General features: G+C 37.7%; 2 protein-coding genes across 2 annotated transcripts; one reads left to right on the forward strand and one right to left on the reverse strand.

The window, feature by feature from the left end:
• The first annotated feature begins 118 nt into the window (after positions 1-118).
• LOC144630214 (TGF-beta receptor type-1-like) lies at positions 119-13,935 on the forward strand. The gene is made up of 7 exons (XM_078488543.1): positions 119-261; positions 3,098-3,400; positions 5,851-6,084; positions 7,356-7,574; positions 8,006-8,257; positions 10,646-10,998; positions 11,332-13,935. The coding sequence occupies exons 1-7, from the start codon at positions 201-203 to the stop codon at positions 11,461-11,463; spliced, it is 1,554 nt and encodes a 517-aa protein (XP_078344669.1). The 5' UTR covers positions 119-200; the 3' UTR covers positions 11,464-13,935.
• A 1,217-nt stretch (positions 13,936-15,152) lies between these two features.
• On the reverse strand, positions 15,153-20,091 carry LOC144630016 (putative fibroblast growth factor 1). The gene is made up of 4 exons (XM_078488291.1): positions 19,970-20,091; positions 18,189-18,453; positions 16,555-16,658; positions 15,153-15,731 (listed from the first exon to the last, which is right to left on the reverse strand). Exons 1-4 carry the CDS (start codon positions 19,979-19,981, stop codon positions 15,462-15,464), a joined length of 651 nt encoding a protein of 216 aa, XP_078344417.1. The 5' UTR covers positions 19,982-20,091; the 3' UTR covers positions 15,153-15,461.
• Positions 20,092-23,033: the final 2,942 nt, after the last annotated feature.

The raw sequence follows: 23,033 nt of genomic DNA on the forward strand, positions 1-23,033 counted from the left end.
ACTGTCCGTACTAAGAGATTTTTCTCATTGTAGCACCTGTTTGTATTCTTATGTATAGAAAAGTGAAATGTATGTGCGTAATAAAGTTTCTTTTGTTCATGGCGTTGGTCACGTGGTCATAGTTTGTTCTGCGCCGTCTGTGCCGTCTGGATGTTTGTTGTTTGGACTCAGTTAGAAGAAGACATCTTTTTGCGTTTAAGATGGACAAAATATCTGTACTAGTGTTCACTGTTCTAACATTTGTGGCTATCTTGGGTATAGGTAAGTCCGAATGAAGGTCATTTATTTTGTTTTTCCTTTTCCTTTTACTGTATAAGATTGATTTGCAATAGGAAAACACTCCAACCAAAGCAGACACAATGGCTGTCTGTAGTTGATGTAAACCAAATGCAAAGAGAAATCCATTGATTTCAAGGACATTTGATGAACTTCTCAAGCCACATATTATAAATGTTGTGTTGTAGATACTAGTGTACGTTAGAGGTATTCGTTTCTTATCATTTGTGTCTAAATACGGCCTGAATATAAGCGTGCTGGCGCGCATAGGCGGAAAATCACTTCAAATAACCTCGAGTTTTGCATTTATTAAGCTATCAATCTTATGTTTATCCAAGGCCACAGTTAAGTAAAACGTTTAGGGTTTTCTCTTTTTTATTCCTTAACTCATCTTTAGTTTTATTTGTTCGTTAGACATGAAGAATACATGTAACTCCGTGCTTCAACACTCCCTAGTTTATATACGCACTTAATCTCGTCGTCATTTCCGTCGAAAACATGCATGAACGTAGGTTTCGAATGACAGTTTTCTTGAAGGTAGCTGATCCGTGTACATGTCATACTTCAATCTATATTCATTTAGGACTATTCAGTTACATAATCAGTGGGGGGATTTTGCCATGAGAAAAGAAGTTGCATTCAACCTAGGTCGAGTTAGAGTTCATTATAAAGGGTGATTTATCTGTGCAGTGAATGAGATTCGTACAGTGAATGAGATTTAAATAACTCAGAAAGCATTTAAAAACAATCTGAGAATTTCACAACATCAACTAGAGATGAACTAGCGATCTCTAGAGATTGTGTTTATATGGGAGTAAACAGAATCTTATCTGGCAAGTAGTTTTATGTAAAATTTGATTTATCAAATGTTCCTGGTCTGTGAATCACCCTCAGGTTTATTCACTTACCATTCAAAATGATGTGGTTCCAAGGGTCCACACTAAATTATTGAAGATCAAGGAACTCAGCCCTTGTTACGTATCACAAAAGGAAAATTGGTGTTTGCGTTCCACATGAAATTGTGTGGAAATCATCAATGCTAACCCCAATGAGGTATATATTTTCTGAAAGCTTATTGAATATGGATTGTAACTTTGGATTTTGTTTTGATCATATAGACCATAATAAGCAACACCAGCATTTTGTTTGCAGTTATGATGTTGCGCAACATTTAGTTTAATTGAGAACACGTTAACATGAGCACTTAAATTTTTATGCAGAATTTGATCTACATATATTGGTCTAAAAAAGTATGTCTCAGATTTTTCTTTTCCTGCTCCATTATTTTTTTGTGAATTTTTAAGCTTGAAGAAGCCCTAAAACACCATTTTTGATTTTTAAATTTTTTAAAACATTCAAAAAAAATTTAGGGCAAATGTTTTGAAATAACATTGTCTAAAAAGATGCTTTAATTCTTTGAAAATTGTCTAGGGGAGCATCTTGCATTTTATCCAGGGAAGTAAGTCAAGTAGAGTTCTAGTCTGCCACAAAAAGTTGTTAAAATTGAGGCCTGTCCTGGAAAGTCATGTGAGTTTCTTCGAGGCCATGCAACGGGAACTGATAATTTTGCTTTTCGCTAACACAACAACGAATCCTACTTTAATTTAAAAATGTGAACAAAAATCCTACCTGAACTTTTATTTTTGTTGTTCTTTCTCCTATAAGGTTTGTGGAGCGATTTAGCGTGATTCCAGTGAATTGTACCTAGATCAGACATGCACTGCTTTGCACACTGAATGGGCAAATAGTAAACACTAAATTAACCAATCAGAGTGGGCACTGCTCTAATGTGTGGTTCCAGAAAATATCCATACCCCCACCACGGAGGGAATTGGAAATTCCAGAGGGGGGGGGGGGTCAAGGGCCCAGGAAATTTCGAAGAGGAGGGGGGTTGCCAGTGATATTTGTTTCCAGACGGTCAAGTTTGATCCAGTGCAAACTAGTTTCAAAAATCATTTCTTACCTACTCTACAAATGTTTTACATAGCAAAAATTGCACCCTCGGTTCTTGATTCACAATCGCTTTACATTTCAAACGGATTTTCTTTCTCCTGAAAGCAAATAATTTCACTGAAATCCTCCATATTCCTGGGTGGATGCGGCCGCCATTACTTGTTACCAGTCCCCCGAAACTTGCCACGTGGTTTGACCGAAATGCACTGGGGCCAAGCATTGCCTGTTTCACGTTCAATCAAAGGAAAAATCGTCCTTGTTTGTGAAACGTTTCATGTTATAAGCAATGAAAATAGTGTAATGATGTCAGAAACTCGAGTTACTGTAACTTGTTCTTGTTATTTCTGGCTATTTTTTGTAATTTTCCTGTTAAATTTTGCTTTCTCAGCGTGCATTAGTGATTTTGCGATCACATCTACGGTGAATGTTTATATCAACACTTTTCAAATCCGTGTTCTGATACATTTAGCGGTTTTCTAAAGCGATTGGAATGAAAAGGGATACATGGTTATACAACAAGGTAATTTGACAAGTGACTACCAGATATTTTGTCTGTTTACTTTTGAGGAAATTTCTGTATTTTGTCTTCAACAGTACATGTATGTATCGTTTTAACATATCTTCCGATCAATCAGTTATACACTATAACTGTTTACAAGCGAGGTGGCCTAAAATTTAGAGCATTTTCCCAGATGGGCTGGGGGGTATGTAATATACTTTTGGAAATTCCAGAGGGGTGGGGGGTTTATTTTTCTTAACAAAAACGGAAATTCCAGAGAGGTGGGGGGTCTTAGGTGAAATTCCCTCCGTGGTGGGGGTATGGATATTTTCTGGAACCACACAATTTGACTTGTTTTGTCTCATTTAGTTGACAGCAAGGATCCACTGGAGTGCAGATGTGACCGATGTGTCGAAACAAACTACACTTGCATCACCACAGGAGCCTGTATTGTGTACATTGATCGAGAAGAGAATGGTGATATTTATCAAACCAGGAGTTGCACCGAGGAAGACCCTGCACCCAGAATGTTATGTGAAGGCCATGACAGAGAGCCTGCAGACCCAAACCACATTGCACACTGCTGTTACAAGGATATGTGTAATACTGCCGATAAGGTGAACCTTACTTTACCAACGGTGAATCCTTCCACGTCTCATCATACTGGCAAAGGTAACTTTATTTATTTATATGCTCCAAATTCCTGGATCTTATGTGGAACAATATGCTGTTTCAAAAATTAATGGTGTTTTGCTCACAATATTTTTAGAGGAAATTATTAAATTTTTATAATCGGTGCTTCACTAAAAATGGGATTTTGACATTTTCCTGATAGCCATGTTCTACTTGACTGTGTATGTAGCATTTCAATATACAGTGTATATAGTAAACATACTGGTAGCTGTTTGTGCTTTTTTTTTTTAATTTCCATGGATGCTCTGAGGGGGGGGTGCTTATTTCAAATGATATACCAGTTAGGGTACATTTGAAAAAAAATAAAGTCAACTGTTCAATGTTTCAGTGCTGTTCGGTAACAATAATAAATGTACTTGTATGTGGTAGATGAATACCTTTAAATGCAAAAATTTGCCTTGTTTCAGCTAGTACTAAAAGCCAGAACGCCAGAATTCCAGAATGGTGGATTACTGAAACCTGGAACGTCGGAATACTGAACCCGGAACACATAAAAAAACCCCTGGGACGTTTGATTATTTTCTCCTTTTACATGTAATTGCAATAAAGTTGTTATAGATTACTAAAACCCGGAATGATATCCACTAAGCTTCCGACAACCAGCTGCCAAAATCCTGATTTTTTTTAATGGAAATTCTAACCCTATTATGAAAGCTGATTGCAAGCAACCCAAGCTAAAGTAGGCTAAATTTTTACGCCATGGTAACTTACAACTTTCTCTTTCTCTACACCATTCGACAAGAATCTGACAAGTTTTCGAAAGTTATCGTTTATGATGGGATTTGAAACAGCGTGACTTGTGACTAATGGCATGACAGAAAAGAGAAGTTGAGGAAGACTGGGAATAAGTGAAAGTAACTCGTGACCAAGACCAAAAAACATGGCGTCGGGAACGTGTTGGGAACGTCAAACTGGTTTGTTTTTGTTTGTTTTTCTTGAACAAAAACCACTGCTTTGAGAAATTCACACAACAAAACTTTCTGCACTTTTGTAGAATACTCAGACAAGCCAATGTTTTGTCATACAAAGTACATGTAATAACGCATACGAGGCCTGTACGACTGATCTGTGTTTATTGACATGGAGCTGACCAAACAGCATTAAAACAGGCAAGAGGAGAACACACATAATGTTGCAAGTTTACAGTTAACTGATCGCCGATTTTATTTTTGGAAAGTGTTCATAGTTCAACTATGGAAAGTCCATGTGTGACTATTACTGGGCCACATGCGTCTTGTGCAGTCTCCTTCATGCATCATCCAGGTCACTTGTCGGTTCGAAAGAGAAATGCTGAAGCCCAAACAGTTGTTTCTTCAGTTAAACATAATCTTACCTTAAAGCACAGCCAGAAGATAAGAAAGGATCCAGTTTTATTCGTTTATCCACTTTTGCCCTCCGTTTTTTCGATGACATTTTCATGCGGAGCCGGAATCTCCGACAACAAGAGAATCCGAATGAAACTAACCCGTAAAATCACATGCTTTCAAAGGAAGATGACATTGTTCAATATTTACACCTTTTTAATCACAGCCTCACATGAAATGTCAATCCCTCTTTTTAAAAGGTGAAAAATAATTTGAATCAATAAACTATTGGTTTGTTTTTTATTCACAATTCTGTTATTTAATGTCTTTTTCACTTTCCATGTTTTGGTTTTGTATCAAAGTACCCGGGGCTCAAACTTGTTGTAGCTGGGGAAAATCCACCGCCCCCAGCCCTTAGTGACAGCCCTGTTAGAGTATTCATTGCACAAACGGAGTGTTACATGGTATAAATATGTCATGAAGTGTCTTGCTATTGTCTCATTACATCAACTGAGCGCTGAATAGTTAGTCCCATTTTAGAATTCCAACGTACCGTTTGTTTTTGTGCGTTCCAGGTTTTAGTAATCGAACCTCCTGGGTTTTTACATGTATGCGTTCTGGGATTCATTATTCCAGCATTTTGGTGTAGCACTGTTCCGGCTTTTAGTAGTAGCCCCTATTTTCCTTGATCATAAATTGTGACATTACACAGGAAAAGGCAATTTTACAGCAACAATGAATAAAGATCTGTCCGACCACAATTTTGTTTTGTCCGACCAAGATGGTATCTCAGTAGGACATATGTCCTTTCAAAGGACACCAACAATCCATTGACTCAAACAAAATGTGGAGCAAATGCATGTATCCATCAGGAAGCATGGTCAAGCATGTGCGAGTGAGACGCTTTTGGTTTTGGCTTTGCTTCTGATTGCATTAGAAAGTGGAGAGTTTTTTTAACCAACCAGTAATTTAGTGTAGAAATGCAAAATTACTTTCAACCCTGACAGGTGAAAATCATTCTAAATCACTCTTACTGGTGTTATGATCATGAATATTCTTTTTTATTGTTTTTCTGGTTCATATCATTCTTACTCTTGACTATCTTTTTGTTTTGTGCTTGGTTAGATTCTAAAGATCGCAGTGGAGGTGAACTAAGCACAATAGCTGTGGCGGCAGCTATTGCTGGTCCTATGTGTGTTATATGTGCTCTGATCATGTTGTTCATTTGCTGGCACCAAAAGAGGCAACTTAAACAACAAGAACAGTTTAACGAAGCTGAAGCAGCACTGCAACCATTGGAAGAGGAAGCAATGATCCCCTCTGGGCAAACCCTAAAGGAGTTGATGGATATGTCAACAGGTAGAAACAGTCTGTTCCCATGACAATGCTATATTCATAATGCGTATAATGGTCACCTTGCTTACATGGCTTATTTATTGGTACAGCCACTTTTTGCCTGAATAATAACTTATTTTTACTGACTGTATGAAAGATGATTCAGTGAAGAGGATGGTACAGTGTATGCAGCAGTGCAGTAATTTTGTACTGACCATTGGACCTCTTTGTGAAAACTCTCACTTACTCCTGGGATGGTTAATGTAGCTGATTACCCAGTGATGTCCATATTCATGGGGTTCTACTGTGTACAGTGTAAAATTGGAAGCCATGTAAAGCTGCGTTCACATTAGGCCAAAACATGATTAGTCTGATCACGAATGAAAGATGTTTCGCTGTGAAAAGTGTTCACATCAGGCAGTTTATTGCGCAAATCATGATTGAAGCATTCATGATTGAAACTACCTAACGAGGTAGTTTCAATCATGATCAGACTAAACAAAATAAAAATGGCGGACATGTGGTGAGGAGGCGAGTGCCCAAAAGCTTCAAATTTGGGCCTTCTATGTGATCAAATGTTTATTTTAAATATGGGCTAATAAAGCGATACAATATGAATTATTGGTGATGGATCAAAAGCAGAATATTCAGCAGAAAATCGCACGAAAGTTTACGACGATAGCTATGTTGTGGTTTAACTTTATCTTTGGTTTAAAAATTTTCAAACCAGTTTGATTTTTATTACCCTTTGTTTCAGATTATGATAATGAATATGAGACAATGAAAAATAAAAACCAAACTGGTTTGAAAAATTTTAAACCAAAGACAAAATTAAACCACAACAGCTACAAGCGCACAGCATTGCAGCATTGCAATGCAAAAACAAACTTCACAAAATAAAAATCTTCTTTTACCGAATGATAGCGTAAATTCTGACAATACTGTCTCTGTGTAAACGTTTGAAAGCCCTGCTTCATCGAAGGGCTTGAAAATAGACAGAAAGACAAACTTAAGATTTAATGGAAACTTTATTGTAATTTTGAGCTATATTAATTTTTTACGGTTAAAGTGTAAAGATTTATGCAAGAACCGTGAAACCGCATAAATTACAAACCAGGCATGAAACGTGTTTGAAACAGACACCTAATGTGAAAAATGCAATAACAAGCATGTTTAGGTGAAACATGTTTCATTGAATGTTTCAAGTTAAATGTGAACGTAGCTTAAGAGATGCCAATGTGCAACCTATGTATTTTACCACCAATTGATAAAACTGTTTTGATTGATTTTTGCAGGGAGTGGCTCTGGACTGCCTTTGTTGGTTCAACGAACAATTGCAAGACAAATTCATTTGGTAGGGCTCATTGGTAAAGGTCGTTTTGGGGAAGTATACAAAGGGCTGTGGAGAGGACAAAGTGTTGCTGTAAAGATCTTTTCATCTCGGGATGAGTGCTCATGGTTTCGCGAAGCAGAGATTTATCAGACAACCATGTTACGGCACGAAAATCTATTAGGTATATAACTTTGTTATTGTTGTTGTTGTTGCAAAAAAAAACTTACATGTATCAATAACCTGTGTAACCTTAGCCTTTTGTTGTAATTGATGAAATATGTTATAAAATACAGAATGAAATACAAATAGAACTTCCCTTGTAAAGGGGAGTAACATGGATTACTGGCTGAGTTTTAGGATGAGTGCTTTAAAGTGTTATAAGCTCTAAGCAACGACTTTTTTGGAAATATATGGCGCCAGTTCTGGATCATGGGGACCTGTTTTAGAGTTATTTATCTTATAAATTTGACCAGCCAGAAACAATACGTGACCAAGCTAAAATGAATTTGGCCGGTCATCATGTCCAGATACTCTTCAGAAATTATTTCGAGCCCTGCTGTAAATTATTGGTTTCATTTTTTCCTTTTAACTTGTTATGTATTTTGTCATCAGGGTTTGTGGCAGCTGACAATAAAGATAATGGTGCTTGGACACAGCTGTGGCTCGTAACAGATTACTTGGAAAGAGGATCTCTCTATGATTACCTGCAGCTTGTCACCCTGGATGTTGAATCTATGCTTAAAATGGCTGTTTCAATAGCTAGTGGACTTGCTCATCTCCACATTGAGATTGTTGGCACACAGGGAAAACCTGCTATTGCACATCGTGACTTGAAAAGCAAAAACATTTTGGTTAAAAGGAATGGTAAGGGCTGAAAAATCACTGTAATCAAACTATTCTTCAGATGGCATAGTTACCAACCCATTACAGGGTTGTTGTTTTTAGTGCAGAATGCACTATTGTGATGGTTTGGTGGGTTGTCGTCTGCTAAACCCCTCAGGCGCTAAAGCACTATGGTGTAAACTTTTAATCACCAATTAATTAATTAATATCAATTAATTAATTATTTCTGTAAGGGGGTAGGGGGTGGGGAGCAACAGACCGTGTGCCCTTGGTAGAATGGGAAGTCTATTTACGACACAATTGAAGAGCTCAAAGGTATATATTTGTTTCAAAAAGCACTATGCTCTCCTTGTGGTACTATTCTTTCTGGAAGAAAATTCTTTGTGCTAAACGCATGCACAGATTAATAGACGTCATGAACATCACGTAATTCTTCCTGCGGAAGGATTCCTGTAGACTCCGTGGCGCTAAGTTAAACCGCAGGACGTGTTTAGAAATTTTGTATCAAAGCCTAACAAGATGTGTTTTTCAATAGAATTCTTGTAGAATCCGTGGCGTTAATTTAATTAGACTTTAAGGCGTCACAGCAGTTCATGTGAAAGAATTATTGTTATGGCAACGCTGTTTTCTTAGAAAAGATGATCTGTTGTAACATTTTATAATTCAGAAAAACCGAATTCTTTAATTAATCGATAATATCTGTGTTATAATCGATGTCACCCTGTTTGCAGAAAATAAATCATGTTACATCCGTTTTCGACAAAAACAACCGTTACATGTTACAATCGTTTTCAAGGAAAAGAAAAAGTATCTTGTTTGCTGTTTCAATATCAAACGGAAATTCAAACTAACGAAAATTAAAATAGCAGGACGTGTTTAGAAATTTTGTATCAAAGCCTAACAAGATGTGTTTTTCAATGCGGTAGAATTCTTGTAGAATCCGAGGCGTTAATTTAATTAGACTTTAAGGCATCACAGCAGTCTAAGAGAAAAACAAAAGTATCATGTTACAAACTTTTGCACGGAAAGCACAAATATCACGTTTGCTGTTTCAATGTCAAACTGAATTCAAACTAACAAAAATTAAAATAACTGAGAGTGACGTGTTTAGAAATTTTGTATCAAAGCCTAACGTGGTGTGCTTTTCAATGCGGTAGAATTCTTGTAGAATCTGTGGCGTTAATTTAATTAGACTTTAAGGCATCACAGCAGTCTAAGAGAAAAACAAAGGTATCATGTTACATCCGACACTTCCTTTCCTTTGATTTGTTCTTCATCAGTTGACTAACTTCCATATCATTTTGTAAAACCTCTGCCTGAGAGGGGCTTCGTGTGAAAGCGAAAAACTCTTTAGTGTTTGAACATGCTTTCGTGAAAGAAATCTTCACACTACGTGCTTCTCGGCTTCATGCTTGAGTGAGCGTGTGACGTGTTCCCCAGACTGTGGCGGGAGCATGACCTGGAAAAAGCCGGCTTCCTTGACTAAACACCTTCATTTTAACGTCGATTGATCGGCCGTGTGTGTGACCTTTTACTAAAGGAAATCCTTCTCCGGTATATATGGGCTGTCACATGATTTTGTGATTTGCTTCAAGGAAATCCTTATCCTGTATATTGGCTTTCACATAATTTTGTGATTTGCTTCATGTCAAAATCGAAATGTATCACGATCGGACAGCGCTTTAAACTGAAAAAGTGAACTCATTGTATGTATTCTCAATCAAAGTTATTATAACAATGTCAATTGATTGGTCATTTAGCTCTGTTGTTTCACAATGCTGTTACCATATAGTATAAAATAGGAACAACTTGCTGCAATGGTTGTAGAAATAGCGAATGTTTATAGCAATGAAAATTCACTGTGTAGAAACCTGGAAAAACTGACTTGAAGTAAGCTTGTGTCTAAAACAGGCCATGTATCTCTATCACTAGTTGTCATAGCAACAAGATTGACGTACTGAAAGAGTCTACTTCAGGTAGATTAAAGCTATAAATACCTGATTGTAGACATTTTGTACGAATTGTAGGCATGTTCAACCCTCCAAGTTAAGACCATTTTAGTCACCATGGTGACTGAAATTTTGGAGCTGGCGACTAAATTTGAACCAAGGTCGCCAGCATGGCGACTAAAATTGAGAGGAATGATTGAAGGCATCAGCTTAATTTGGTGACTAAAATTTTTCACTGGCGACCAAAACTTGAGTAGTTGGTGGCCAAATGGCCACTAAGGAAAAAAATAAACTTGGAGGGTTGAATTGTTATACAAAACATATTTACAAAGAGAGAAGTAAGCTTGTGCAAATGTAATTGCAATGACTTGCAGATTACTATATGAAGCCATGTTAATACTCAAAGTTAATGCGGATCCTGTCTTAATTCTATGGTCTTATTGTTTTCTTTTTTATTCAGGGACATGTTGTATTGGTGATTTGGGCCTTGCTGTTAGCCACAATTCTGTGAGTGATACAGTTGATGTTCCCCATGGCGACAGAGTTGGTACGAAGCGTTACATGGCTCCTGAGTTTCTTGAAGATAGTGTGTATGTGCGACATTTTGATGCATACAAGCGGGGTGATGTGTATGCTTTTGGCCTTGTGTTGTGGGAGGTGGCAAGAAAATGTGTGTCTGGAGGAATATGCGAAGAGTACCAGCTACCCTACTATGACAGAGTACCTTGTGACCCTACCATTGAAGATATGAGAAAAGTCGTCTGTGTTCAAAAGTACCGACCTTCCATTCCCAACAGATGGGTACAAGATGAGGTGATGTATTTTATTTAACCATTATTATAGTTCAATTAAGTACAAGACATTAACATGTGTCACATTAAGTTAAGGTTCAAGCACATTGTGTGACGTTTTGCAACATCTGCGGTCATTTCCTTATCAGATTGATCAAAGATAAATTTCATTTTTCTCTGCAACCATGTATTATCCTCTATTACTTAGCCTTGTTAATAAACAATAAACAAAAATGTTTTTCCCAAACCCTTGTTTGATAGTTGAAGTTTAATAGATTCACAGCAGACTACATGCAGCCAATTTGGGGACAAAACAGTGATGGAAAACGTACTGAAATACTTATTTTTCATTTAGGCATTGCAGTCAGTGTCCAAGATAATGAAAGAATGCTGGTATGCCAACAGTGCTGCAAGGCTTACAGCTTTGCGAGTTAAGAAGACACTGACAGCACTCTGTCAGTTACATGATGTGGATATCATGGTGTAGACTGGCAGGCCATGGCACTGGAGAGTCAAGTGTAGCTTCCAGAGTTTTCAACAGTAAAGGCTGTTGCAAGCAGGATGAATGACCAGCATCTGGTGGACTATGTACCATGTGACTGGTCATAAGGTGTGCTTGCCGGCACTTCACGGGAGCCTACAGTACATGTCCATAAATTGGTGTGATAGTGCAGCTACCATCTTACAACATACTACATGATACTGTTGTGCATACTATCTGTAGATATGTGGATTGTGCAAAAAATGTACCTGTATGCTTATGGCAAATATTTTGTTTGACCTTTTTTTAATACCAAAGTTATTATTATTATTCTACTGGTTATTTGGGTGGTATTTAATATGTTTTATTGTACATCAGTAAGGTGCAGTATCTTATCTACAATAGTCTGATTGTTGTGTTTTCTGATTACTTTATACCTTGATGTTAAAAATCACACAGCAGTGAATATACAGCTGTAAACAGCTCCTTGAGGTATTCTTTCCACTTCAGCATGAGAAAGTCCAGTTTGCATCACTTTTGATAACAATGATTATGTTGTTGTTGTAGTTTTTTTTGGGGGGGGGGGGGGGGGGGGGGGGGTGGGAAGATGAAGTATAGAGTCTAATGTAATATCAGAAACCCATAAGGGTTGAAATGTGTAATGCGCCCGTACAGCATTTGAATATTCATTTTGCTAAGTACCATATTTGGAAGCACAAAGAATTTGTACGCGATGCTTTATACACGTCATGACACACGCAAAATAATTTTTGGTTTTGCGGTAAGTTGCTTGAATTTCGACCTAAACGCCGTAAATTTCTTACAGAAACTAAAGAAATACATTGTACATGAAGTGTATCCAAGCAAAGTTCTCCAGACTACTTCAAGAAGATGGAACAGGAGAATTTAACCAAATTTAACTTTATTCAACCAAGCTTGTTCAAAAACAAGATTACGCCATCGAGCGTGAGCTAGCGCGTGCTGTGAATTTAATCCAAATATAGTAATTTTGATTGGTTAAATGTTTCTTGTGATTTTCCAAATATGGTACTTAGTGTAAACGAATGTGCAAACGCTTTGTACAATGCAAATCATAGGAAGTTACACGTTTCAACCCTTATGGGTTTCTGGTAATATCTAATGAAGATTTTTGTAACTGCCAAAACCATTTCCTATAATGGGATACAACCCTAATGTCATCATGCAAAAATATGTTGGGTTTTTTATTAACTAAATAAGGTCTTAATATATGTTTGGCAGTGTTTTACATAAAAATGCAGTATAATGAGACAGTTTCATGAAATGAACAGAGCTCTACCTTGTTATGCATTCATCCTTCATGAAATGTTCCTCGTTATACTGTTCTACTCAAGTTGTAAATAGAACAACATCCTTAAACAGTGTAGTTAGGGTATCAGAGGCATTCTAATGAAAGAGAGGTGTATTTTAGGAGAATTTAGTAGATTCCATATAATGGAAACTACACTAAATTAGTCTGTAGAATTATTTTGAGGTTCAATTTATTCATTATAATGTAATTTGCATTGGTGGTCAGTAGATTGAATACTTTAGACGAGGGCATCCAGAGTCGCTGGTGATAAGTGAATGTGTGTTAAGCGACCTTCGCATGACAAAAAAAAGTTGGTGTGTGTGAACAACACAACAACAGTTGGCAAAACCGTTGGCAAACTGTTGGCCAGAATAGAGACTGTTTTATTTGTCGTGTGAAGGTCACTTTAGAATGCACGGTATTGGATTCTAGTCTTCATTTGGATATCTATATTTAGAGTATTTGAATGTTGGATATCAGCCAGGGTCAGTGTTTTAACACGAGGCCATGTACAGTAGTAATGTTACATTGTGAGTTTATTTTAGAAACAAGATTAGATAACATTTATCCTGATTCAAACACTCAAGTGCTTCATTCTCGTCGCCAGAGCCTGGGCCATGAGGAACCCGTGGCTCTCGGTACACATGATTTGATTGGCTACGTTACATTTTTTAAAAAGGGAATTTAAAATCTAGCCAATCCAGTCGCCTGTTTTAAAATCCCTTTCAAGACAGGGAAGGTTGATTTGATTGGGCTAGTCACGCATATGTATGAGTCCAACTATCATGTGTACATCAGGGTGTATAAATAATGGCACAAGCCATCTAAACTTATGTTATTTCTGAAAACAACAAAGTTGTTATATCTTGTTTTCCTTTGTAATGCTAATTGATTTAAGGTTTTTAATACACTGTATATATGTTGTGGCGTTTTAGCTCATTTCTTCTTTCTGAAGTTCACAAATACACATTTGTGAACTTATACAGGAGAAATCAAACAAGAAACACACAGACTGCAAACATCTCAATCCAAAGTTATTGAATATGTATATTCTGACGAAATGGTGTCGTAGTGCCATTCTTCGGAAAATGGTCAGAAATCTTCGGGAAACTCATCAAAAACCTCGTAATTAGTAGTTTTATGAAATACCGGTAAACAAAATAATACATGGGCACGCGTAGAAATGGAATTTATCTTCAGGGGTCTAAATCAATATCTCCTACGTGCATCTATGTATTATTCTCTATTTTATCAAGGGAAAGGGGCACTTTCATAGAGTGATTTCAGTTAACCCGTGAAATAGTTATTACACTTTTAGATACTATTAGACACTAATTCCATTGTTTTCTTTTGTTTAGTTTTGACTGTTACTCACAAACTGGTAAATATTGTTTCACAGGTTAAATGAAATCACTCTAGTTGCATTTGAAGTGAAAACTACTCATTTCAATCGTGATTTAGGGGTTCATAACAGTTTTCTGCACTTTTCAGCTCTCAAACTTTGATGTGCCTGTGCTACAAACATTTATCAGTTATGGCTACAAAAATGCTATCAAACAAATAACCAATCTTTGATAAACAAATTGTGATTATTTTCTTAACGTCACAAGTAACCATAGTAATTATATGACCTGTCAAAACACTCTTAATTTTATTTTAATGTTTCTTGAATAATGATTAGCATGTTAAGACACAACGTTTTGAAAAGTTAAAAAAATTCTCCGAAGCAGTTTCAAAGCCACCTTTAAAGGTGGCTTAAAAGTTATTGAAAATTTAAGGTGCCTCTGAAACCGCTCTGGAGAATTGTTTAACTTTGCAAAAGTTGTAATTTAACATGCTGATCATTGTTCAACAATAATAATAGCGGTCAGCTGTCTCGTTTTCGAGTTATTAGCACTTTCAGCTAAAATTAAGGTTTTTTTTTAAAGGTTAGACCGTTGCTATGGTTACCAGTGACGTCAATAAATTATCTTTTGCTTATCAATGATTGGTTATTTGTTTGACACCATTTTCGTAGCAGTAACTGATAAATGTTCTATCACTGGCACATCAAAGTGTGCGAACTGGAAAGTGCCGGAAACTGTTACGAGCCTCCTTTAAAGCCCCTTTCTACTTCTGCTACTTCGTTCCGGATTCCTGTTGGAGTTGCTCTCTTATATATCTCATTTATGCCAAGGCAGAATATTTCATTATTTTTCTCTCAAAAGGTGAGAAGGAAAAAATATCTTTCAGCCTCGCGAAGACTGAAAGTTTTTTCATGCGCGTTACGCATGCTTGATACGATGAACTCAACCTAACATTGCAAGCTGTTTTGCTGGCTCCAAATTGTGCATTGCCCCGATCTAATTACGTAAACTATATTCCATGCTACGCCTTATCCTAATGTTTAGGTGAAACATATCAGGGTTTGTTAGAGTTATTCAGTTTGTTGGTAAGCTCAGTGTGAATTAGAAGGGAGCCTTTGCACAACCCTTTTCGAATTTCCGCTTTTGTCCTTTGGTAGTTTTCGCAACTTGGAAAAAGATTGGAGCACTCAAGCTTATAGCACAAGTCTGAACAACTAGCTAATTCATTGTCAAGCATTGGCCGCTCTTGTCCGGCGCTGTTTCATTTCTTGTAGCTGGCTAGAAGCGCTTGCACTGACCAGCAGTCAATTCCCGATGCTGTTTGATTTTCACTTTCCTCTGCTCTCTTTGCGGCGAAGCAAAGCGTTTAAATCGATAGTTTTGGTTTTCTTTCGTATTTCAGTAATCTGGAACTGGTGGGATTTGTGACCCGGATGTACCCTTGAAGCGTTCCTCATTCGTCCTTTTGATCCAATCGCTAGCAGCCATTTCCTGGTCACGTGGGTCCGTTCAGTGGGGTACAAGTATGAGCTGAATGAGTAAAAGTGATTCTCCTCCTGAGCGTGTTTCAATAGAGTTTCTTTATTGGACGAGTTGCCCTGGAAAACATTGAAGAAATTTACGGAGAACAAACTAAACAATCGACGTGTGGACGCTCCTTAGCAGCCCGCATTATCTAACCCTAACCCTAACGTTTTTTTAACCTTAAGGTTACTATTGTTAGCGGCAACTAATTTTAGAAAGTTGGGCGAAAATCGCTATATTTAGTACTTGCGAAAATTTGTCTCGGTCAAATTTAATACTGTACTCGTTAAAAAACAAAATTAAGGATTGTCGGTAACTTTGTTCTGGAAAAGCAAATGTTCGTTCAATTTCAAGTGAGTTTTTTTTTTACTGAACATTTATTTCCATCTTAGCTATAGGAACATTAAAAACTGGTTTACACTATATCATTTATATATTTTTTACATTTTATCACTGAATTTTTACTTTTTTTGGAAAATCACTAAATTAAAAAGTCACTAAATCTTGCTCATAAAAATTGCTTTAATTAGTAGCCTCTAAAAATAGTAATCTCAAAATCCTTTTAAAAATCCTCTTATTTGCTGTAGTTCTTTTCTGTAGAAACACTAGGACTCCTTCTCTACCTAAAGAGTTACCGGAAAGCAAAACTTTGTTTTTTTCTTTTAGCTGGTGCTTGCTATGTTATAATTTCTTTTAGCTGATAGTCGTCTTCTTTGTAAGCTATATTATACATATTACTTAGCTGGAGGGATTGTGGGATACTTGATGTTGAATGTAAGCACGCAAGCTGTTATCACACTCAGTTTCACATTATCCTGGGAGTATAGTAGAAATAGTTTCTGCGCAATCCACAAGCTGTGGAAACAGAGCAAATATCTGAAGTATAAAATCCCTTACCGTGGAGTAAATTTGGCCGAAGCTATTCATTGCGATGTATTTCATTGTTGACAAACTTTTTAACTTTACTATGCCCGGTCCGTGGGACTGAATACGAAACAGCCCTGAAAGAAAAAATTCACAAAATATTTAGTTTAAGTTCTATAACTTCTCCGTTAGGTTTTCTGTTTATATTTTCTGCCCTCCAGTTTTGATGTCGACTAATCTTAATGTCCACTAATTCATTAGAGAAATTAAAAACTCCCTCACCTTTTTGGCACGGATTTAAGCCTAGGTAACAAGGCGAGATTGACATCTGATTAAAATTCACTCTTATTGACCCATTAACTCCTGAACCGGCCGCAAAGGATCCGGGCATTTGTCCCGCTTGTGACGTCATCACCTTTCACCCAGAAAGGCGACATCTATGCTCAAATTGTGAAGCAGACCAAGACCTTTCCAACGTTACCTAAACCAGCGCGATTAGATTAATGGAGCTTGAAATATCAGGCACCAAAACGCTTCAAAATTTTAGCGAAAAACTCAGAGGAAAATTGCCTTTTTCCACATTTTGCTTGTCCATGGTAAGTAGTTCTTGCATCGTTTGCGCTTTCGCGGTAATTCTTCTACTAAAACTGGGAAGCCTGCTAGAAGGCCAAACACTGCAGCAAAAAGAAAGGAAGAAGAGAAAAAGGAAAAGCGAAAAAAAAAAAACGAAAAGCCTAAAGTGGTAGGATGGTTTATCGTCCAAACATTTTGATTTGTACGCACGCACGAGCTAAAAAGTTGTTAAACGTGATTCTGGTGAGAAACAAGGATGCATTTTGTGTTTCGAGGGCCGTTTTGAGTGATTTGGAGCTATTTTAGCTTACAATAGACCTTAAAAGGTCAAAAACATTAGATACTATTGAAAATGGAAGAGTAACCAGGATTCATAATTAAGTAAAATGCGTTTTTTTGGAAACGTTCTCTGGTTAAAAATGTGTTAAAATATAAGCTTTCGGCTGCCAAACTGCAGCCTTTAACGAATGATAAAAATGGCGCGAATGAATAAATATATAGGGTAAAAATGTGTGAAAAAATTACAGAATAGAAATGCGTAAAAAGGTGACAAGAAAAATAGTGAGAATGATAATAAAAGAGACTATTAAAAGAAATTGTGAGGTGACCTAGCATTGTTGTTCTCAGTGTGGGGTGCCCAGGTCGCGAGTCTCTTGTCGACGACTCTGCATTTGAAATTTTGATGTCACCATCATGTGATACTGTCAAGTGAAAAGTAATATCCCTAGAATTTCCTCTATTTTCTTAGCTTGGAGTCGTAAGTTAAACTGAGTTTTCGAAAAACTATTGGCTACAACTCGTTTAGGAGAATTGTCCGCTTCCTGATAACTCTGAGTTCTGCTTCTAAGCGAGGGAGTCAAGATCATTTTAACATGTCAGACATCATGTCCCTTGATGATGTTTTGCTCCACACCAGCCGCTCGGCCATTGAGGTAAATCCTACAAACGCCCCTGCTACCATTTATTTACCGTAAACCTCCGTTGGTAAGATCCATGGAAAGGCAAAATAAGCCTCCGATAATGGGCCCCCCTTCCCTGCTCATTGAGGCAATGGACCTGATAATGGGCATGACAATGAAAAAGCCGGAACGTACCATAAATCATTGTTAGAGAGGTGTTCCAGCTCCCAGCTACTGTCCCATTTGCGAACATGATCAAATGAATCCCTTTTCTGGTCACCAATCGAATATCCACCCATGTTGAGGCCGGCTCATTCAACCAAGGCTTTTTGACGCTCGGAAATACTGTAGCTGTTGCTTGAGTCTTGTTTGTTGGAGCAATTGACGGCTTCACTGTGCTGTTAGATGGGACTTTAGTTGTCGCGAGCAACGAGCGAAGAACTAACACTGAGATGAGAAGCTAAAGAACAAACATTGATAGTCCATTATTTGAATCATGTATCTATGCAAGGGTGGCGGTTCATGTACACCAACATGTGTTATGCTTATAAGTTTGAGTTGAGAATCGTTTTCAACTAAATCAACTGATCAGATTCGCCATCGCCTTGTTGCAGTAAGGGCTGCTGGAACCCCCAGGGGGGACTTCTATTTGAAAGTGAAAAGGATGCTCACCGTCTCACTCAGGGGTTTAAATTACGGATTTTGGTCTCAATCAGGCCAGGGTGTTCAGGACAGAAAGCCAATATATTTTAAGCCATAAAGGTTCTCTATTTCAGGGTTGCACCTGAAGAAAGAAAACCGTCCTATTGTTTTCAAGGAAGACACAGAAATGGTATCTTTTAGGGTTCGAAAAACCCTACGCCACACCCTAGACTGGTCTTATTTGAGGCAGTGTGATTTTATGGCAGTCGGGAATCCAGTAGACTTGGGCTTCGTACGAGAATATAACACATATTGTACCAGTTTATTCCTTTTTACAATAGCAAGCAAATGTAAGGGCTGCTAAAACACTGGACGGATATCAGTCGTTTTATGTACATTGAACAGCCTTCATGAAAGAAATGAAACGATTGTACGAGAAACGTCGGGATCTTAGCAGATGATTGTGGTCTCTTCGTTTTCGCAGATGTTAATTGTCAGTATGTGGTCAGTATTAAAATCACAAGAATGAAAAAACTACTGTTTCATTGTTTTGGTGTTTTTCAGTTCTTTCCTTTGTTCTTTAATTTCAAATATATGAAGTTCATAGCCAGCGAAATCGTCCACATGACAATCATCAGCGCTCCATGGTTTACAGTATAATGCCGATGCTTGTTTCTCTGAGAGATTACAAGCACCTGGATAGCCTTTTTTAAAAACCGAGAGAAGGCTGGAACTATTTGAATGCTTGCGCAGGGGGCAATGCGAATTGTTTCTCAGTTTTTACATTGACAATTGAAAGATAACAAGGAACATTTAAAACATTCAGCTCACTCTGTTTATTTCAGCCGGTTGTTTTGATGTCTAAAATTAGCTCACCATTTTAATTCAGATGTCGTTATTTTGATACCACATACTAAGTAAAGGTAGCTTGAGCGCCAGAAACTGAATTATTCCCTGATGTACTTTTGCCATTATTCCATTATTTTAAATACACATCATTGGAAATACTGTTTTAAATTTTAATGCTTAGAAAAAAAGCGCTTTCAGATATCTGAAGCAAGGTAATAAAGCTATCAAAAATAATAAATATCCGCTTATTCAGTTATACTTCACACACGAGTTTTATCCCACGAGTTATTGAATTCTTGATTTCTTCCAAATATGCTTTAGTACAGTTTTTACCAGGAACTTAAATCAACGTTGCCAGTGCAACTTGGATCAACTAAATGCATATTTCGCTTGTTTTATTTAAGGGTTATTACGTAACTGGCTTGTTTATAAATGTGACGCGTGAAAGAGCCATGTCAGTCGCTTACTCTACTAAGTGTTCTTACCGGAGACGTCATTTGGTTAGCAGAAAATTCCACGGGCTGTAATGAACTGATATGTGTTTGCTGACTTCCGATATCAGAGTTGTTGTGGAGCTGGCTACAGCGGTAGAAGGCTCTAGTTTATATACTACTCCTTTGACTACAACAATACAGGCTTCTAGAATTCTCCCACTGTTCAACTGCATCTTCCATCCAGTTAATTGCCAGTTGTTATGTGTTTTGCTGTTATTTTGAATTAAAAGTGAGAAATGCTTGTTAGTCTCTGATCCCATACTTACTGTCAGGGCATCACAAAGCCCTCAACTGTCAGGGAATCACAAAGCCCTCAAAGTGGATTTTGAATTCTCCCGAGTTGTTCTCTCAGATGTAGAAAAACGGAAGTGAAACGGGAGGGCATCTTTGCAATATCCTTGCAATACTAAAACTTTTTTACAATCTAAAAATATCTAATTACCGGCTGAAAACCAAGTATCAGAAATTTTAACCAAATGCAGCAGATGTAAAGCTTAATTTCAGTTTGATAAGTAAACAATCAAGAAGCGCTAAACTAATTTTAAGGGCCTATTTAGACGGTGCAATACTGCATGCGACAAACTTACAGTAAGTCTACGACACAAATTGTTTCATGTAAGTCAAACCAGGTCAAACCATAACAAACTTGCGACTGTTGCGCACAACACGAAGTGGGATCTAGAAACATGTCATTATACTCATCGTCAATTGTAGCCTGAGACAATCTTCAATGTTAAAAGTTGTAATGCAAGTTATGTGTGATGCTACCAGCATTCATACCCTTGAAAAGCGATTTATAGTGTGTACCGTCTATGGGTGTTTTTAAGTCTACTTTCCCGTCTATTTTTGACTGTGCGCAAATCACGTTTCGTAGATTTTCTACTTCAGGTGGAAAAAATATTTTGCGTAAAATAGTCATTCCCTAAAGCACGTATGTGAAAACATGATTCACAAAGCGGAACCGGCGCTACTAAGCGCAAGCTACTTTAGTATTTCGGGCGGATATGCAAACCGAATTACCGCAAAGTGAGAATGGAAAGAACTGCAGGTGAAGTGATGTTAAAAAGTGTATAATGTTAACATATTGTGATTAAAAACACCATGAAAAACTACTGACTCGGTTTGTTACTGATAGCATTCGCCAGCAGGGAGCTCACTTTATGGACATAATAATGTATCTAGTTAGTTACGCATGCTGTGAGTGATACGGTTTATGGATGAACGAGCTCGACATTTATTGCACTTAACGCCCATATTTGTTTGTGTATATGTAGTGTATGAAAAGAAGTCCATATTCACAGTGGGGATTCGTTGTTCTTGTTCATAGAGGCAATACAATGGTATAATATATTCCTCCTGTCGACTGAGTTCCTTCATTCCTTTACTCTTAATCAGTTCTCTCGAATCACTGTTTATGACAAAAGATCGACTAAACCATACAAGTCCACTTGGAATAGTTGGAGATTTTTCCGCATCGAGTTCAAAGGCATATGTCTCATGAAACAAAAGGCCGGAGTTTGTATGTGCTCCACATACGCATTTTCGAGCATTTGATGTTTGTGGCCATAATTTTCATCTAGAATCAGGGAGATTATTTATAAAAGACCTTTCCACATCATGAAGAATAACTAGTTAGTATACAAACAAGGCAGACAAGGATTTTGGATTTTTACTTTGTTAGAAGTCACTCACCTCAGAAACTTAGCTCTTGACAGACACTCAGTAAGTGTATCAGCAGGAACAACTCAGCAAACACTAAGGGGTTTACGTTACTGAGTAAGATCAATCACCTGGTGGAACTTAATTTAAAAGCGCCAATAATAGATCTGAATCATTATAAATTGTTGTTACAGGTGCTGGCCAAGTTTTGTTCCCTTATCCTTTTTCAAGAGTGTCATTTAAGGCTGCTAAGCCTGTTCCAGGCGTTCGGTTAGTTGGGTTGGCAGGGCTGAAAAACCGGAATTGCGCGAAGAACGACGAATGCCGAGGGGCTTGGGGCAAAGGGAGCAAAAGAAAGCTAGCCCCGCGTCTCTTTAACCCTCGTCGTTTTTCTTTCTTTTTTTTCTTCACTTGCCGTTCTTCGTGCTGCTCATCCAACGTCTGAAACAGGTTGACTTGCAAAGATTTGAGTTCACTTTGGTCGGGACAAAATTTGCAAGTAGACACAAGTCAACGCAAGTTGATCGCTGAGTCGATCGCTCATTCATTGAATTTTGAGCGCGGGACTATTCTACTCGCACGTTCTTGCGGGAAATTTGCGGGTCCCTCGCGGCTTTGCCGCTTGCTCGCGCGCGCGTTAACCCTAACCTACGATCAGGACGCGTTCTTTTTTTTTAGTGGCAAAAAAAGAACGCCTGATCACAGGTTTCATTAACCCCAACAAAACCTAACACAGGTCTGCACGCAACCGATACGCAACCTCTATTGTGACTAAAGCTTTGGTTAATGACAGGAGTTCGCCCTTAGTTATAATATGGTGACTTCACAAGTTGTAACTGAACTCCACTAGCCAATGTTGCTGTCGTCCTTTGTGTGGACATCAGAAAAAGTCATTAGGAACAAACGATGTGATTGCGCATGCCAACTCACACAGGACAACAAAAGCCAGGGTACAGAGAGTAATAACCTGCGATCAGGCGTTCTTTTCTTTCTTGTATTTACTTTTTTATTTTATTTAATTTACACGGGCGCTATGTGTGTAAACGGTTAATTGAAAATGAACGTGAACTTGAAGTAGTATTTGGTTAAGATTGGTTTACAGTAGTATACAGTATATTTGTATATTAGGATACAGTATAGTTCGATATAGAATACATAGAGCCACAATCAGAGATGTCGGATTTTAATATGTCTATCCAGGATGTTTTCTTAATCACTGTAATGAGGTCGTCTAATTGATTATTTTCTTCTCGTTTGTAGCTTCTTATCTTTTAGAAGTCAAAAAAGAATGCATTTTCCATCCCGTTTTACCGGACGTGAGACGTGAAGCGGACATGTTCCACCTTGTTCCGCCGGAAATGTGCGGAATGTAACTTGAGTACCAGTCTGTGCGCGG

Source organism: Oculina patagonica, chromosome 11 (genome assembly GCF_052425735.1).
Source record: "Oculina patagonica isolate OP01 chromosome 11, crgOcupat, whole genome shotgun sequence".
NCBI classification, from domain to species: Eukaryota; Metazoa; Cnidaria; class Anthozoa; order Scleractinia; family Oculinidae; genus Oculina; species Oculina patagonica.